At 48.6% G+C, this 18,845-nt stretch overlaps 1 protein-coding gene across 1 annotated transcript in view; it reads right to left on the bottom strand.

Annotated features, from left to right (window-relative positions):
- The window catches only part of LOC135828598 (uncharacterized), a 43,486-nt gene that overhangs the window by 15,039 nt on the left and 9,602 nt on the right, over window positions 1–18,845 (bottom strand). The window contains exons 4-13 of the mRNA XM_065341029.1: window positions 16,016–16,169; window positions 15,456–15,539; window positions 12,918–13,118; window positions 11,136–11,408; window positions 10,196–10,372; window positions 5,495–5,643; window positions 4,985–5,123; window positions 3,932–4,141; window positions 2,735–3,007; window positions 1,714–1,890 (exon numbers count right to left, since the gene is read on the bottom strand). Coding sequence (XP_065197101.1) covers window positions 1,714–1,890; window positions 2,735–3,007; window positions 3,932–4,141; window positions 4,985–5,123; window positions 5,495–5,643; window positions 10,196–10,372; window positions 11,136–11,408; window positions 12,918–13,118; window positions 15,456–15,539; window positions 16,016–16,169 — 1,837 coding nt within the window. The remainder of the gene's footprint in view (window positions 1–1,713; window positions 1,891–2,734; window positions 3,008–3,931; window positions 4,142–4,984; window positions 5,124–5,494; window positions 5,644–10,195; window positions 10,373–11,135; window positions 11,409–12,917; window positions 13,119–15,455; window positions 15,540–16,015; window positions 16,170–18,845) is intronic.

Below are 18,845 nucleotides of genomic sequence, written 5' to 3'. Positions count from 1 at the left end.
CAGTCAACTTTATCTTCAGACTTTTTCCCGTTTGCATCTTTCCCTCAAACCAGTAGAAGCATTTGTAATTATATTCACTGATTTGACGGAAAGATGCAAACGGTATTTTAATCTTTTTCAGTACACCCATCTCGCAACACACGAACAGTCCTGGTTGGTTACACCGCATACAGTAACAATTGTCCAAATGTTCACCGAGGAGGGTATCATCAGGGATATCCCCGACGCTGCTTTCCTGGGTGGAAATTTGGACAATTGTTACTGTGATATACTTGGTGTAGGCAAGGACTGTTCGTGTGTCGCAAGTTGGGTGTGTTGAAAATATGACAAGGCTAAAATGGAGCTCCAAAGTTCTTTAAAAAGAGCATTTAAACACGTGAAGTGTGTGGGTACAGTGAGGGCTGCGTCCCACCCGCCTGTGTGGATTCACAGGAAGTGTGAGTTACGAAGTCTGAAGAAAATGTTGAACAGTCTCTGCTGGGATGACGACTACACCATAGCTCAGTGGTTAGAGCATCACTAGCTACAAGCGAGGGTCCCTGGTTTGAGTCCTGGTGGTGACAGTCAAATTTTTTCTTCAGACTTTTCCCATTTGTCTCTTTCCCTCAAACCAGTAGAAGCATTTAATCTAATAATTTTTATGACTCAGAAGTAGCGACAAACTCGGCCATTTGGAAATAATCTTAGCTGTCCACCTCTCCACATTGCGCTCTTGGCCCACATTCACAACACCACTCCATAGCGAGGAAGTTCGTTCTTGGGTAGATGTTCCATATCCTCCAGACAGCTGTTTCGCTCATTAATGAGGGAAACAGCCGTCTGGGGATATGGAACATCTACCAGCTGTTTCGCTCATCGAGTATGGAGAGGTGGACGGTTCAAATTATTATATAATACACTAAAAGGATACCCATAAGTTTGTCCGGGGCATCTACTATGCCACATTATTGATCTACTATGCCACTTTATTGATCTACTATGCCACTTTATTGATCTACTATGCCACTTTATTGATCTACTATGCCACATTATTGATCTACTATGCCACTTTATTGATCTACTATGCCACTTTATTGATCTACTATGCCACTTTATTGATCTACTATGCCACATTATTGATCTACTATGCCACTTTATTGATCTACTATGCCACATTATTGATCTACTATGCCACTTTATTGATCTACTATGCCACATTATTGATCTACTATGCCACTTTATTGATCTACTATGCCACATTATTGATCTACTATGCCACTTTATTGATCTACTATGCCACATTATTGATCTACTATGCCACATTATTGATCTACTATGCCACTTTATTGATGGAATTCAGAGTACTGGAGTACTGAGGGATTTTCCCTTTTCCATTCCATTAGGACCTAAATAAAAGGTAAGCAGCAGTACCAGGATTCCAATCTGCACAGATCTTTCATCAGCCGCCACACCACTGACTGCGTCAGGCCAAGTCAAAGAACATACTTGATGATCGTCCCCGCCCGCCCCAAACTCGGAGGCCGCCTGGGGTAATTCATTTATTTTCGGAGGTCCAGTCTGTACGTACGGAGACCAAGCAGTTTCGCTTTTTCACGGTAACTTGAATCTGACAGGAACATCAGTTTTGTCCCAAAAAAAATGTCCCAAAACCATTGATCATGACTACCAGGACTCTATACCGGACAGGGCAGGGACTTCCCCTACAGCACTTACAGTTATACTTCATGGGCTGGCGTTGGCCGCAGGTTGGCAGGCACATTTGAAACTGCTTGCCGTGCATGGCGACGGACGCATTGCACATGGTCATCTGCGATCTGGCAGGACACTGCGGGGTTGACCCGGCCATTTTGACGCCTGGTAGAGATGATCCCATGATCTGTTTGTAGTCGACTGGAAAAAACAAAAACAAAATAAAAATGAACACAAGTCAAGAGTGTTAGCAGGGACGCCGGACACGCTATGGTCTCTATGGCATTGACCGCACCACTCCTTGTTCCGGGTACCCTGTGAATCAATAAAATCACTGATATGGGCTCTAAATTTCGAAACTTTTCAGGAGTCGCCCCTCCCCCCCCCCCCCCCAGTAACCTGTGCTCCAGGTGGTGGACACCGTACCACTCCAACACACCTTCTAACATCCCTGGAAATATGGATTCCGGATATTTAGGTGCGAGACTTGTAGAGAGTAGACTGCAGTGCGATAGCCACATACTGCACAGGGAATAGTGGGGAAATCCCTGTACTGGGGAAATCCCAGGTAGTGCAGTGCGGTAACAGCCTACAATTATAGCAGTGCCTTTTTTCTTTCTTTCTTTTTTTTACAAAAGACCACTTCAATGGCAAACATGAGCTGCAGCAGGGAAAGTATGCACAGCATGAATTATGGCAGTGGTGGTGAGGTTTCGGAAGCTCCACACTCCTGGGGTCTCAACTCCATGACCACCTAATAGCAGCGCATGCAAGCAGACTTTTTTTAATTTTTTATGACATTGCACATACCTACGGAAGAAGAGGAGACAAAATGAAGACGAAAGAAAACAAAAAAACAATGAATGGGTGTGTAGGCGCTACATGAGCTGCGCTGGTGAGATGCAGTGGACTCCCCCGACCAAGGGTCTCGGGATTGGCGTACACAGCAAGCACCATGGGAGAGGGGGCGGGGCGAGAGGAATGGCGGAGAGAGAGAGAGAGAGAGAGAGAGAGAGAGAGTGAGAGAGAGAGAGAGAGAGCTTACCGGGCAGGCAGACAAAGTCGTAGTCTCCTCCTTTCGCGTCCATGAAGTCTTGCGCGCCGTCACTGGGGTCAAACACGCTGTTCCTGCCCCGCGCGTTCATGATCCATACGGGACTGGGCCGATCCAGGACACAGCCCCGGTCTTGCGGGGACAGAGTACCCAGATAGAGAGCACTCAGCATGGCTGTGCCGGCATCGCGACACCGCTTTGCTGCAGCGGTTTCGGAAACGAGTCTGCCAGTAAGGTAGGCTGAAGCTCCGCACTGGACTGTGTCTACAAGTAGGTGAAACACAGAGAAAATGAACGATGTCATACAGGGAATAATATTTCTTGCAAACTGAAAAGTTAGGGGCCGTCCGGGGTTACCGATTGTTTTTACAAAACGAAAAGTTTTAGTATTTTTCAGCCCCCACCCACCCACCCACCTTTTCTGCAGGTAAAACGAATTCCAATAAAATATTGATGTCAATTTTCGACACCCAGACGTAACTGGGCATTCTCCATCAGCATTCAATAATTATTTTCAAAACGAAACTCCGTCAAACCCACCCACCCACAAACGAAAACATTTCGTTCTGAAAATATTATTGGTAACCTTGGACGGCCCCTTATTGTGATTCCATAATGCATGTTTGTCAAGGTACGAATAATATTGCAATCTTCAACAGCAATTGTGCACATGACTAGAGACCTATTGACACAGAGACGAGCTCTTCCTGGCTATTATGGCCCAGGATATCTGGATTCACCGGGTGTTTGCAGGTGTTGTGAGTCCCCCCCCCCCCCCCCCCCCCGGAAGGGACATGATTTTCTTTATGTAAAAAATAATAGGGGGGGGGGGGAGAGAAGAGAAGAGAGAGGGAGAGAGAGAAAGAGAGAGAAAGAAAGAGAGAGACAGAGTGAAGCGGTGAGGAATATTTTTATGGAAAGAAGAGAAAATGTCCAACCCAAACCACAGACGGCCATCGGCTACACCACGCACAACGACTGTTTTGCAAATTCTCACGGAGGACGACATTGTCATCCTGGGTGAGGACATCATCATCCTGGGTGAAATTTTGGAGACCATCGCTGTGCGTGATGTAGCAGAGAGCTAGAAAAGAAGAGAACCTAATCGAGAGATGTTCGGGACAGGACAGAGATATCAAGACGGAGAAGAAACGAACCAGGAAGAGAGAAAAACAACACAGCTCTTACAAGGACGACACGTTGGCAGGTTGTACCAGATTAGTTTTCCGCCCTCGGCGCGGGACTTCGCAGGAATGTTTCCAGCACCTCCAGCACACGGGGGACTTCTGCAGTGGGAGTAGTGCCCATCCGCACATCGGACATTGCCTGTCGTGGAGTCGATGACGATGCTGCTGCTGTCGTATCCGCTCGGAAAGCCGGGAGGACCAGCCGGAGCAGCTGAGGAATGCAAGGCAACACCAGAACACTGGAATGAGAAGAACGGCAACTGCTGAAGTCCACACATATACCCCGATCAACTTACTGCCAACAGAGCAAAGCAAACACTCATAAAACATATTCCAGTGTTTCCTCTGTAGTGCACTGCAGGATCAAGGTACACCCTGTATGGGTGGGGGGGGGGGGGAGGTCTTCAGGCTGGATAGTATGTAGACTGTCAATTTAATAACAGTCTAATCAAGACTACCATAGGACCTGAACTGCCGACTTTGTCATAATGAAATCATGCTGTTCTTTTTGTTGCAGCTACCACTGCTGTTGCTGCTGTTGCTAGTACTGCTGCTGCTGTTGCTAGTACTGCTGCTGCTGTTGCTAGTGCTGCTGCTGTTGCTAGTACTGCTGCTGTTCCTGGTACAGTCAGACCTCGCTTAAACCGCACACATCCGTTTTCCACAAAAAAATATCCTGATAGGCGAGTGAACCGGATAAGCGAACACGCACACTGTATGTATGCATGATATCTGCTGCAAATCGGTAACCAACGATTTTCTTCCGGATGGCGAGGGATCCGGATAAGCGAGGTCTGACTCTACTGGTGCTGCTGTTGCTCCTGCTAGTGCTATTTCTGTTGTTTTTGCTGCTGCTGCTGCTGTTGCTGCTGCTGCTGCTGCTGCTGCTGTTGCTGCTGCTGCTGCTGTTGCTGCTGCTGCTGTTGCTGCTGCTGCTGTTGCTGCTGCTGCTGCAACTGACTAAGAACAGTCCTAGGTGAGTGGGCTATCACGGTAAAGAGGAATTGTATCTCATTCACTGGTCAACATCACATCACATCCCTGCACCACGCACCTGTTGAACATATGAACCCGTTCGCTCGGCTCAAGGTTTTGCTGAAGCCTTTCTGAACATCACCGGTCACTACATTGAGAGCATTGCTCTTTATCCACAGTCGAGATACACCTGCTGGACGCAGGCTTGTCAGGGCGTTCTGGATGCAGCAGAGGACAACGAGAGAACAATTGCCTAGTCCCATGTTTTAGACGGGTAGACAGTAAATACTGCGTGCGGCACAAGGTACGCGTTTTAAAAGTAATGAAATTTGTTTCTGCTTTTCAAACAGGTTCAATAGGCTTGTTTTTGTATGTGAAAATAATATTCACGCTACACCAGCGGAAAAGCAAAATTAATTTAATTACATTGAGAAAAGACCAGTCGGCAGTGGACTTTCCTTCAGTGAGGCACGTGTTCTGAATTCCTGCTGAAATCTGTGTGTGGGGAGAGAGGGGGAGGGGAGAGGGGGGGGGGAGGGGGAGGGGGGAAGGGAGGGGGATCTTCACTCTTCAGCCCCGTTTTACTTACCACCATGCAACGGGTCCCGTTCAAGAGCTGATAGTCGACCAGGCGTAAAATACTGGCATTGTGGCGTGTGCATTCCTGGACCGCGGACTTATGCGTGATTGGCCGTACGTTGATGCTCATAAAGAGGCCACCACACGTCACTGTCGAAGCTGACGAGAAGAAACCAAAAAAGGAAAAAATATATATAATATAATCTTATGGTGTTATACTGTAAAAGCCATTATTCTAACGAGGCGCATATTATAACGATTTCCTAAAATTGACTGGTTTACGTGAACAAAAGGTAACGATTCGGACTCATTCTCAACGCTCAATAGCAACAGTATTGTATCGATTTCCGTGTAACGATTTCTATTTTAACGACAGATCTCTCCTCGCTAACTCGTCAGAGTTAGCACTTCGTTATATTATGGCTTTTACAGTGATGCCCATGGGGCAAAATATTGGCCAAGTTATTTATGTCATGACCCGGACTCAACTCGTCGTGAAAGCGACCACGCAATGAGATTAAGCAGCCAAAAGCTGGGCTCCGAAATATTCTAGAGTTCTGTAAGAACCATGAGTAGTCCTGCGAAGGATTTGGCACTTTCATTAGTTGAGCAATCATGGCTTACAACTCGTGGCCTCGAGTCACAAGTGTTGTCGTACGGCGGCTACACCTTCAGTACAAGTCGTCAGCATTGTACTCACTACACTGTTGAGCTTGAGGGGACCCTGCTTAGTCCTGCAAGGGAGCTGATGTCACGACGTTGACATGATGTTCAACGTCATGAGATTATTTGCAGTACACGTCATAGTTTGTGTTCTCTACCCCGGTTTTGTTTCCGCGTTCCCACACCGAAGCTGGGCCGCGTGTTTATTATTTCTACTGACTCACTCACCTCTTGGCGACTTCCTCCATGTTTTTTCCTCCTTTTTTTCTCTGCGCAAGCGCCTTGCGCTTTAGTCGTCGTCTTCTTTCAGTTCACAGCAAGAACAAGAATTATTTACCTCTTGTGCAGTGTCAGTCAAATTCAGTCAAATCAAGCTCTCCCGATCCCAAGAAACTGCCTGACGTGTGCACAGCTGATACCTTTGTTAGTCGAGCAAGCAAGGCCCCTCTTCTCGCGTCATACGACGTAAAGGGTCCTCCTGCAAGTGCTTCGCGCACTGCGGACTCCGTTATCCCTTTTTGGGAGAGGTCGCGGCTTGACCGTGAAGCGCCCTACGGGGTAATGAGAGGGAAGAGCCTACGGGGCAGAAGATGAAGGGTGACCCAATCAAGACACCGTACGAAGGCGGCACGCTCTAGCTGCAGCAACATCCGACAGCGTACTCCAGGCTCCGTCGCACGATCGACGTACGAATAACCTCGGAGATCACTCATATTTGTAACACTATCATGTAATGTGGGTGAGCGAGCTCCCCGAAGCTATACTAATATTTCCTACTAATTATTATATCACAATTATACTATAACCAAAATCACATAAAAGCCGCCTTCTTCCAACGAATAAAAGTATCTTCTGATCGCTTCCCTTCAACCTCTGACTACCTTGTGTGAGCCGGAAAACAGGTGAGCTACTTATCTGCTTGAGTCAACTATATTGGTTGACGACCTGGTGCCACTAGATGGATCACCGGCCATGACATTTGGTGCTGTGACCAGGATCAAGCGATAATGCTATAACACTGTTATGTGTGTCTCCTTCTTGAACAGTGTTGAGAATGGCTGACGGACAGCAACAGCGTGGCGCACCCGAGGCGCGACTTCCGCGACATGCCGCGCACCAACAGGAATTGATCGTGGCATTGCAGGCAGGTGCCTCGGCACTGGAGGCCCTGCGCCAGCACTCGCATGCTCTGAAGCTCCGGGCTATCGCCGGCGGACTGACGTCCCTATTAATGGCCCTGAAGAAATTCTCGGCCGCAATTGAAGAGGGCCCTCCCCCGAAACGACCAAGATTCGCAACGGCGGCAACGCCTCGGAATCGTGTTCGTGACGACGCCGTCACTGCAGCTCGAGACGCCGCAAAGGCTGAACGTGAACGCCTGACGGCAACGACCGACGCGGCCGCCGCCGACGCCGCCAGCTTGGCCTCGGCCGAAGCCGAGATATTGTCATAACTAACTAAATATTAGTTACTTGAAGATGGCCCTTGAGGCGAACTGGAACAAACTTGTGTTTTGTGTGTCAAAGCATGAGGGTTGATATTGGACTAGTGGTATAAACTAGTTCCAAGGACTGCATGTACAAGTTAGTTAGTCTAACCAGACGCACCCCAGCATGTTGCGTAGCTCCACACCTCTGGGCTCTTGAGTCCAGAATGGGAGAAATCAGACTAGAAGTAAGTTGTACTCATAGTCTGACTAAAACCAGCGTAGCCTGGCCAGATGGGGTCAGCAGGCCAGGAACGTCGGTTCAGAAAAACTCCTACGGGAAGTAAATGAGGTGTGACTCGTCACACCTGAGCGGTACTCGAGGACCAGTAGACCCTCTACGGTCACTTGGGTTCACAACATTGCACAGTGTACTGCTGACACAGTGACTGGCGACAGTCCACATTTAGATTGTGTGCGCAGGCGCTGCGCAGGCCGCGTCACGGCGCCGAATGCGAACTGGCGCTGACACGTCAGCAGCCCAGGGATAAAAAGAGACCGATGTGGGGTTAGAAATCATTCCACCTTCGGGTCTGCACTAAGAAGCTTCACAGCCTCTCCTTCAAGCCTTGCTTGTCTCTCGTGCTTATTAGCATTTGTAACTTGCAATCCTTTGCAATTATCATGGCTTAAAACCGGCCTGCGGCTGGTGCCAATGTCGCTGCTGCAGCTAATGCTGCTGGAGGAGCAGCAAATGCTGCAAATGCACGGCCTTTCATTATGCCGGAAGCTTATACCGGCCACGGTGATTGGTTGGAGTACCTTGAGTATTTCAACCTTTGCGCCGCGGTCAATCAATGGAATGATGCGCAGTGCGCACAATTCTTGGCAGTCCGTCTTCGTGACGGGGCGCAAAAGTTTCTGGGCTCTGTCCCAGCTGCAAGGAGAGCCGTTTGGGCCGACCTGGTGGCGGACCTCACGGACCGTTTTGCTCCGGCGGGCGCAGCACGCCAGTACAAAGCACAATTTCGCACCCGCAGGCGGCGTGCGAATGAAGACTTCGGCACCTTGCGTGACGAATTGCATAAATTGGTGGGACGGGCGTACCCAACCATGCAACCTGCCTTGCAGGACGAACTGGTCCGAGATCAGTACTATATTCTAGTTTGGCTGATTGCACATATTGCACCACTGTCTGTAATATAGAAATAATCCTTACGCATTCTTGCCGCTGTATACTTTTGATCACATAATGTAGCATATATAAGGAGCTGTTTTGCTAACATTCATCCTCGATCCGGGGAGCTCACTACTCCTCTCGATTCTGAGAGAGTCACTCCGACTCTCTCCTGCTTGGGGTCTTTTGACTCTACACACTTGATCTTTCGATCTAGTACTGCAATGGTTCAAATAAACACTGTTCAAGTGGAATTAGAAACCTGTCGTTCTATGTGAGCTAGCAACTTGGATGGCGACTATATTGGTCGTCTACCTGGGTAGCCACTAGACTGATCTAAGCCAAGTCACAAACCCGCCAAGCGCGGCCATGACATTATTTGGTGCAGCTGAGAGCCTGTGGCCGGAATGGCGGTGTTTTCAAGTGCTTTTACAGTAGTAAAGAAAAAGGACCTAGAAACTACAGGTTACGCTATAAATTTATCCTTGGCTCTCCATCCAAGTTTATAATATAAATCAGAGCAATTTTAAGAGTACAATCGATGCAGCCATGGCTACACAACACATATTTAGTTCTTCATCTCTTATTGAGAGTCTAGTAGGATGGCTAGATGAGAAGGCAGAATGCCCGTGTATCTAGTGAAGTGAAATATAAAACAAACAACAATCGTACATTGGGCCTGCTTCATCACTGCACGACCATCACTCCATATAACAAGCAAATAGTGTGATCCGATGGCCGTCTGATGGGTATTATTCTAAACATGAAACTTAGAGTTACGGAAAGGAACTTTTGGTCTCTGTTGTTTCGTGTGTCAAGCCTGCGTCGTTACTGTCAGTCTACGAATTTTCGGCCCGTTCAAATTTCAGCCTTCCAGGGCTAAAACACCTTTCGGCCGAATTAAATTTCGGCCTGTACTGCTGCTGCCTGTATACGCAGTCACACTGGACCTTGCAAAAGCAAAATTTCGGCTGCATTAAATTTTCAGCCGCATTAAGTTTCAGCCAAATATGCCCAGAGTGGACGGTTCGATGGACTTCTCGTGTGCTCTGGATGGCAGCCGTGAGTCAGTCAAGTGAGAATTCAAGTCGTCAGGAAAACCGCGAGGGAGCATGTAGGGAGCAACACACAATTCCCCAAGTATCGCCGAAGTCGCACCAACCTCTTCTTCATGCCCAGGCTGAAAGTAGCCGAAAATAAATATGAGCCGAATAGTTGTTGTTGTGTACAGGTTGACTGTATGTATGGGACATATGGTTGCAGGATGGGTGCTGAGCATGTGGGCCTGCTGCATTCAGGACATTCTACAGAATTCACTTCACGCTAAACAATACACGACACGGCATTGGCTGAGGGGGTTTTCCCGTTGCACCCTTCCGGTCAAACTGATGAATATTGGCCGTAGAAGTGATCATTTTGACTTCAGAAAAAAACCGAACACTCACGGTTAATATGGTAGGTCGGTTGGCTGCCGCAACTTGGCAGACACAGCTCAAACTGTCGCCGGCCAACAATGACAGACGCATTGCACGCTAGCACCTCAGATCCGACACGGCACGCAAGGTTTGCACCGGCCGTGGACACACTCGGCGCCAATGTAGCCACGAGCTGTTTGTAATCAGCTGAACAACACAAAAAAATGAACACACACACAGTCATGTCTGGCGTCGTCGTGTTCCAGATCTCAGTGCACACGACGAGTACCCCATACTCTTCTCTGCTGAATCGCTTATCCAGGTTATCTAATCTTGTTCTTAAGTCTTTTCTCCCTTTCCAGCATCATCATAACATTGGGCATGATAGCCCGTTTGACTTGCGATGTAAAATTAAAACAAATACAAAAAAAACAAAAAAACAAACTTCACTCACTCTAAACCAGCCAACATCGCAGTATGTTATACTAATTTCTTCAAAAGGATGATGTGGGGGTTTTCCGTAAATAAACTATGTGAAACAATGCCTGGAAACACTTGTATAAGTGTTACAATACTACAGTTGTGGCAAGTGAAATCCGACACTTGCCATAGGGGACAGCGCCACAAATGGACACCAATGATGTAATGCACAGCACCTAATTTGTACTATAGAGCCGTATGCATCCCGAACAGATCGAAAGGTCACAGCGTAGATACACACAGTTCACAAACATGGTACACATAAGGAGTATTGGTATCCAATCCCCATTCATTTTTGCCAGCACCTTTTGAACCTTGACTGTGATGAGTACGAGTTTTGTCACCAGACAGATAAAGTTGTATGTAACACATGTACTGTACGTATGCAGGGCTACGGGGGCTGCAGACTGCATGGTGCAGTCCCTTATGCCAAGTGTCGGATTTCACTTGCCACAACTGTAGTAGCTATGCCTGTGATGGAACTACTTACTTGGCAGGCAAACAAAGCCATGGTCTCCCCCTTTGGGACTTATGAAGTCCTGCACATTAGCACTGGGATCGAAAACCCTGTCCACTCCGCTCGAGTCCGACAGCCAGACGGGACTGGCCCGATTCAGGACACAGCCACGGTCTTGTGCTGACAGAGCACGCAGATACAGTGCACTCATCAAGGTGGAATTAGCACCACGACACCTCTGCCTTGCAATGGCGGCTGAAGCAACGCTACCAGTCGGGTACGTTGAAGTTCCGCATCGGATCGAAGCTGCAGTAGACAAGTTACAGTTGCAAAGACAATGAATACGCAACGCAGGAGAAACACCACGTGTAATCCGTCACTGCACTGCTGAAATGCAACTACAGTCCACTTCGCTTATAACGACACTCGGCCGGCCTGGGCATCATAAAAGTGTCCTTATTCGCAAAGTGTCGTTATCACTCCCCCTCACGTGACCGCGGACTCCTGCATATACACTCACACAATAACCACACAACTGTTTGGGGATAGCGCGCTTATTGTATTATGCCAAACTTGACACGCTGAGTCCAGCTTGACTCAGCTGAGTCCCTAACTGCTATTTACTGCTCTAACATGAAGCCGTGCCTGGAAGAAGGGAAAGAGCGAAAAGAAAAAAAAATTCTGGCCTTCTGCAAGCAATAGCAAGTAATGAGTGTCGGCTGTGTAAGGTCGCACAACCGTGAAGTCGACCGGATGATGGTGAGTGTCCGGCACACATCTTGCTCTGCTGCTCCACATCCCTGATACGCGTATACGGTGGTGTGCTTCCCTCGGCATCCGGAAGAAAATCGCTGGTTGCCGATGTGCAGCATACCAGGGTTCTAGCCGGGTCAATATAGTAGGGGGGCGGCGGGCATGGGAAAAAGTTACCCCATGACCCATTTTTTTCCACTGTCCAAAATTGTCTTGCCATGCAAAATGCAACATACAGGGTGAACCCCGACTTCACCCCTCGCAATGTACCTTTATGAACCCTCTAGTAGTGACTATCGACTGTATTTTTGTTGAATGGCATGAAAAAACACAAAAATCGGAAAATGAGTAGGGGGCGGCACTTTTTCACAGGAGGGGGGGCGCAAACGGAGTAGGGGGCGCTGCGCCCCCTACCCCCCTTTGGCTAGAACCCTGCATGTGTTACGCATACAACACAACCGGACCTCGCGATCCGCACACCGGTGCATGATTATGTGTACAAACCGGTTGAACTGTGTACAAAAAGCTTCACCGTATCCAGTTGCACGTGGCTTGCAGAGGCTAGAATCAGGGAGTTGTACAAGAAAATGAGGGCCTTGGCCTGCTGGATGCATGTGGATAGCACTCAGTTGCATGCACTTGTCATTTTTCTCGCTTGTTTTACATACTGTGCATGCTAGTTGTACTGCATAATCTACATGTCTACATGTATGTACGATGTCACTGCTTTTGATATACCACGTGCATATACAGTATGTGTGTTCAGTTATCCAGTTCCCTCGCCTATCCGGATATTTTTGTGGAAAACGGATGTGTGCGGTTAAGCAAGGTTTGACCGTACTGCACTGCTAATGAACATTATTGACGAAAAGTGGAAAACCTAGTTTTGCATGAATTGGGTGGGTTAAGTTTGTTTTTCGAAATAAGGTCCCGACCATGGCCTGACCGGGTGCTACGGCCCTGAACCAGGTGCTATTGCCCTGAACCGGGTGCTACGGCCCTGAACAAGGTGCAACGGCCCTGAACCGGGTAGACTGAGAAGAAAACAACCGTAGCTCTTACAAAGGCCACACGTGGGAAGATTGCTCCAGGTGAGGGTACTGCCGTCCCTGCGAGCTCTAGCGGGAGTGTCCGCAGCACCGCCTGCACAGGGCGGTTTGCTGCAGGCAGTGTAGAATCCCTTGCCACAGCGGAACGAGCCTGTCGAGTAGTTGATTACCACTCCGCTGCTGTCGTACCCGGCTGGAAAGTTGGGAGAGCCGCCTGACAAGTACAAGCAAAACAACAGAATTTTTTGTTTACAGAATATAATATCAAATTGAGATGTGCAGAGGCAACGGAAGTCCATAATAAATTCGCTAACTTGTACTCAAAGTAGGTACTGGAGATCATGACATCGTTATGCATAACCTTTAGAGATGTAGGATAGTGGAGATGTAGGATAGTGGAGATGTAGGATAGTGGAGATGTAGGATAGTGGAGATGTAGGATAGTGGAGATGTAGCATAGTGGAGATGTAGCATAGTGGAGATGTAGGATAGTGGAGATGTAGGATAGTGGAGATGTAGGATAGTGGAGATGTAGGATAGTGGAGATGTAGGATAGTGGAGATGTAGGATAGTGGAGATGTAGCATAGTGGAGATGTAGCATAGTGGAGATGTAGGATAGTGGAGATGTAGGATAGTGGAGATGTAGGATAGTGGAGATGTAGGATAGTGGAGATGTAGGATAGTGGAGATGTAGGATAGTGGAGATGTAGGATAATGGAGATGTAGGATAGTGGAGATGTAGGATAATGGAGATGTAGGATAGTGGAGAGGTAGCATAGTGGAGAGGTAGGATAGTGGAGATGTAGGATAGTGGAGATGTAGGATAGTGGAGATGTAGGATAGTGGAGATGTAGCATAGTGGAGATGTAGGATAGTGGAGATGTAGGATAGTGGAGATGTAGCATAGTGGAGATGTAGGATAGTGGAGATGTAGGATAGTGGAGATGTAGGATAGTGGAGATGTAGGATAGTGGAGATGTAGGATAGTGGAGATGTAGGATAGTGGAGATGTAGGATAGTGGAGATGTAGGATAGTGGAGATGTAGCATAGTGGAGATGTAGCATAGTGGAGATGTAGCATAGTGGAGATGTAGCATAATGGAGATGTAGCATAGTGGAGATGTAGCATAGTGGAGATGTAGCATAGTGGAGATGTAGCATAGTGGAGATGTAGGATAGTGGAGATGTAGGATAGTGGAGATGTAGGATAGTGGAGATGTAGGATAGTGGAGATGTAGGATAGTGGAGATGTAGGATAGTGGAGATGTAGGATAGTGGAGATGTAGGATAGTGGAGATGTAGCATAGTGGAGATGTAGGATAGTGGAGATGTAGCCAAGGGCGTCGGAACCGCACCGGCCGGGGCGGCCATGGCCGCCCCACTTTTTCGGCCGTATTTTTTTTTTTTTTTTTTTTTTTTAGCACACTGCAACAAAGCGCGATGATCTCAGCGCAAACGGGGCAAATCCTTGTCCCCAATCGTGGTTTGTTGCAGAATCAAAAGTCCATGTACACTGAAATGGCACCAAATGCCTGGGAATGCTTGCAATTGGCTTCAATTTTTGAATTTTTTTCCCCGGGGAGGGTAATGTTTGTCCCCGATCGTAGCATCTTCTTGGTTTTTTGCAGAATCAAAAAGTCTTTCATTGTAGTTACCATATGCCCGGAAATGCTTGCAATTGGCTTTAATTTTTGAAATTTTTTTCCCGGGGGAGGACCCCCGCACCCCCCTTCCATGGCCGCCCCACTTCCAAACTCGTTCCGACGCGCCTGGTAGCATAGTGGAGATGTAGGATAGTGGAGATGTAGGATGGTGGAGATGTATATGATAGTGAGGGTGCAGGTGTAGAAGAGTGTAAATTTAGGATCTTGTAGATGTGGGGTAGTGTACATGCAGCCCAGTGCACATGTAGCATAACTTGATGCACATGTATAGGCATGTAACATAATGCAGATGTAGTTGGGCACATGTATGATAGCTAGTGTAGATGTAGGAGTGCAGTGTGATGTAGTATAGTTTAGAATATGTATGATAGTGGAGGTGTAGAATTGTGTAAATTTAGGGTATACAATAGTCATGTAATAGATATGTGTTTGTGAGAGGGAAGGGGAAGGGGGAGTAGTGCACATGCAGCATTGTGCAGATGTAGATGTGAAGATGTATGATAGTGAATACGTACATGTAGCAGAATGCAGAATTACATGTAGATGTAGGATAGGTTAGTTGTAGCAAAGGTACAATTTTCAATCAGGGGAGATGTGTGCCAGTGCCTACAACTTGGAGTAGTGTGTCGGCTGGCATCGTTTCCAGGGGTCCATTGGAGAGTGTTACTCCAATCTAGTTTTGGTTTGGTTCTTGTTTTTTCCTTTCTTACTCTTTTTTCTTCCTTCCTCTCTTACCAGTTTTCCCACTGATCCCACGTATCTCATCACTCAAGCCAAAACAGGAAACCCGCTCGACAGGCAGACAGCCTTTGCGGGGGAATCCTTGAATAAATAAATGAATAAATTACTGGTGGGGAGTCACAGTTGAACAAAGCTATCAACTCACGATTGCACCTGTAGCCGCCCCCCACCGTGTTCTCACAGTACTGGCCTCCTGGGCAGATATCTAGGTCCTGGCATTCATCTACCTCTGCACAAAACACACAAAGTGAATGCAGTCGGTCAAGTCCGGCGCGCCGGGATTCTCTACATAGCCTATACATGTAGCTGCTGGGAAAGGAAGCGGCGCTTCAAACTCTCAAGTCTCGTAGTGTTCAGGCAAAAAGCAAAGAAGAAAAAAAGGCTCCACGTTCTGGTATGCCGCGATACAGTAAACACCTGGTTTAAGCGACCACCCCACGTTGCAAGCAAAACGGTCGTTAAAGCCAGGTGGTCTTTAGAACCAGGTCCCACGGTGTCTGTGTAGAGCTGTGGGTGCATGGAAAGACGGTCGTTAAGACTGCGGCGGGTGGTCGCTAAACCCAGAGGTCGCTTACCCCAGGTTTCACTGTACTTAGAAGTACAGTAGTTCTTTGGGAGCATGACTGAACACCACAAGCTGTTTGCCAAACAAAGGACCATGACTAAAATCAACCTTTACGAAAGGTGAACTCGGAACTAACTTACCCACTACGCAAATAAAACCATCCGTCGTTTCGTTGGAGGACATCGCAATAACCTGGCGGCTTTCTGTTACCAGATTGAGAATGGCGTATTCCTTTCCGGGATTGCGAAACCAAACACTAGGTTTGCCGGCGGTGACCAGCCGATTTTTGATTTTCTGCATGGGTGGGATGAAATCGAATTACAGGCGAACAGAGTTAGATACTGCCCAGATTAAAAAAAGTAAAGTAAATTATCGTATCCGTTCCCGAAGGGAACTCACGACGGCCGCTAACACCCGATAAACCCTAGCGGCAGATGCAGCGCCTAACGGTGGGGGTGAGTGGGTAAGTCTCACAACCACTGGCACAAGTGCCGAAAGCGACCCCATTAGCTGCATTTGCTCTGAACACCGCTCTGAGTACTGAAATACAACTTTTGGGCAAGAGCCCACCTCAGGACAAAACAATAAAACTAAAGACGAACAGGATCAGATGTGCTAGAGGGATGCAGTAGCAACGTGATAAGCCGAAGACGGTGGGGAAAATATTGGCTCGCATGCCGCTGGAGTATACATGACTGTGTGTGTGTGTGTGTGTGTGTGTGTGTGTGTGTGTGTGTGTGTGTGTGTGTGTGTGTGTGTGTGTGTGTGTGTGTGTGTGTGTGTGTGTGTGACGCGCGCGCGGCTCATGAACTTGACATGGCCCCGACATTTGAGGAGGTGATGGCTGCGATGCGGAGGATGAGTAGGGGCACGGCTGGTGGCTCGTCAGGTATTGTGCCGGAATTGGTGCTGGGTGGCGGTCTTGCTCTCCACCGGCGTATTCATTCTCTGATTTCCCAGATTTGGGCAGGTGGCTCCGTTGTTTCTGAGTGGCGCGACGCTGAGATTGTACCCATACCGAAGAAAGGCGACCTACGGTCATGTGACAATTGGCGAGGCATCAGCCTGTTGGATGTAGTCGGTAAGCTGTTTGCACGGGTTATCCAGGATCGCCTTCAGGAACTGTCCGAGGATGTGCTGCCTGAGTCACAGTGCGGTTTTAGGAAGGGACGTGGGTGCGTCGACATGGTGTTTGTGGCGCGCCAGCTAATCGAGAAGGCCATCGAACATGATACGCCACTGTATGTCATATTTGTCGACCTGAAGAAGGCTTATGACAGCATACCTCGTGAGGCGTTGTGGCTTGTCCTCGGGAAGCTCGGTATTCCACCTACCCTTCTCAGCTTGATTCGGTCCCTACATGTCGGCATGAGGGCTCGGGTTCGTATATCTGGTCGCTTGACGGAGGACATATATGTTAACAATGGTCTTCGCCAAGGCTGTACTCTTGCCCCCACCCTATTCAATCTGTATTTTGCTGCCGTAATGTCGTCTTGGCGTTCCCGCTCTTCTGTTCCCGGCGTGTCCCTGCGCTCACGCCCTGGCCGGAAGCTTGTTGGGGATCGAACAACCAAGGCGCGACTGAACACGTACCAAGTTACCGAGTCCCAGTTCGCTGATGATGCCGCTGTATACACCACATCAAGAGAACATCTGGAGACCCTGGCAAACGAGTTCATCGCCTGTGCCTCTCAGTGGGGTCTCACTGTCAGCATCGCCAAGACAAAGGCCATAGCAGTCGGCCCGGGGGACCTACAACCTGATGTCGTCCTCGATGATGGTGGAGTTGTGGAGATGGTCTCCGGCTTTACTTACCTCGGTAGTGTGGTGAGTTGCGATGGGTCACTGGACGTGGAGATCACCTCCCGCTTGGCCAAGGCATCTCGTGTGTTTGGTTGCCTCCTGACCCCGATTTTCCGGTGCCGGGGTTTATCCATCGACATTAAGTGCACGGTATATCGCGCTTTTGTCCTGAGCACTCTGTTCTACGGTGCAGAGACATGGGCTGTGAAGGCTACCCACGTCCATCGGCTGACCGTCTTCCATCGCTCCTGTATTCGGTCTATCCTCGGTGTATCGCGGATCCAGCAGTGGGAGGACAGGCTCACATCGGCAGAATTGGGCAGGCGATTTGGCATGTCTCTTGACATCTCCGATTTGCTCCGACAGCATCGTCTGCGCTGGCTGGGGCACATTGCCCGTATGGAGGAACACCGCACTCCGCAGCAGATGGTATTTGGCGAGTTATATGCCACTCGCCCCCGCCACGGTCCGAAGAAGCGATGGCGTGACGTTGTTGTCACTGATCTAGCTGCGGCACAGATCGGAGAGGGAGAATGGTTCCATCAAGCCCAGGATCGCCCAACCTGGAAGCGGTTGTGTCGTCAGCAGCCTCCTCCACCCGGACCGAAAGAGTTCCGTTGCGCATGTGGCCGTCCCTTTGGCCGCATTGGGGACCTGAGGAGGCACGCCCCCCACTGCCGCGTCTGAGCCATCATCGCTACGCGATGGGCGTCCAAGGTCCAAGGTGTGTGTGTGTGTGTGTGTGTGTGTGTGTGTGTGTGTGTGTGTGTGTGTGTGTGTGTGTGTGTGTGTGTGTGTGTGTGTGTGTGTGTGTGTGTGTGTGTGTGTGTGTGTGTGTGTGTGTGTGTGTGTGTGTGTGTGTGTGTGTGTGTGTGTGTGTGTGTGTGTGTGTGTGTGTGTGTGTGTGTGTGTGTGTGTGTGTGTGTGTGTGTGTGTGTGTGTGTGTGTGTGTGTGTGTGTGTGTGTGTGTGTGTGTGTGTGTGTGTGTGTGTGTGTGTGTGTGTGTGTGTGTGTGTGTGTGTGTGTGTGTGTGTGTGTGTGTGTGTGTGTGTGTGTGTGTGTGTGTGTGTGTGTGTGTGTGTGTGTGTGTGTGTGTGTGTGTGTGTGTGTGTGTGTGTGTGTGTGTGTGTGTGTGTGTGTGTGTGTGTGTGTGTGTGTGTGTGTGTG

Source organism: Sycon ciliatum, chromosome 12, assembly GCF_964019385.1.
Source record: "Sycon ciliatum chromosome 12, ocSycCili1.1, whole genome shotgun sequence".
Taxonomy (NCBI): domain Eukaryota; kingdom Metazoa; phylum Porifera; class Calcarea; order Leucosolenida; family Sycettidae; genus Sycon; species Sycon ciliatum.
The sequence above is the reverse complement of the archived record's forward strand: the minus strand, read 5'-3'. Positions and strand labels throughout refer to the sequence as shown.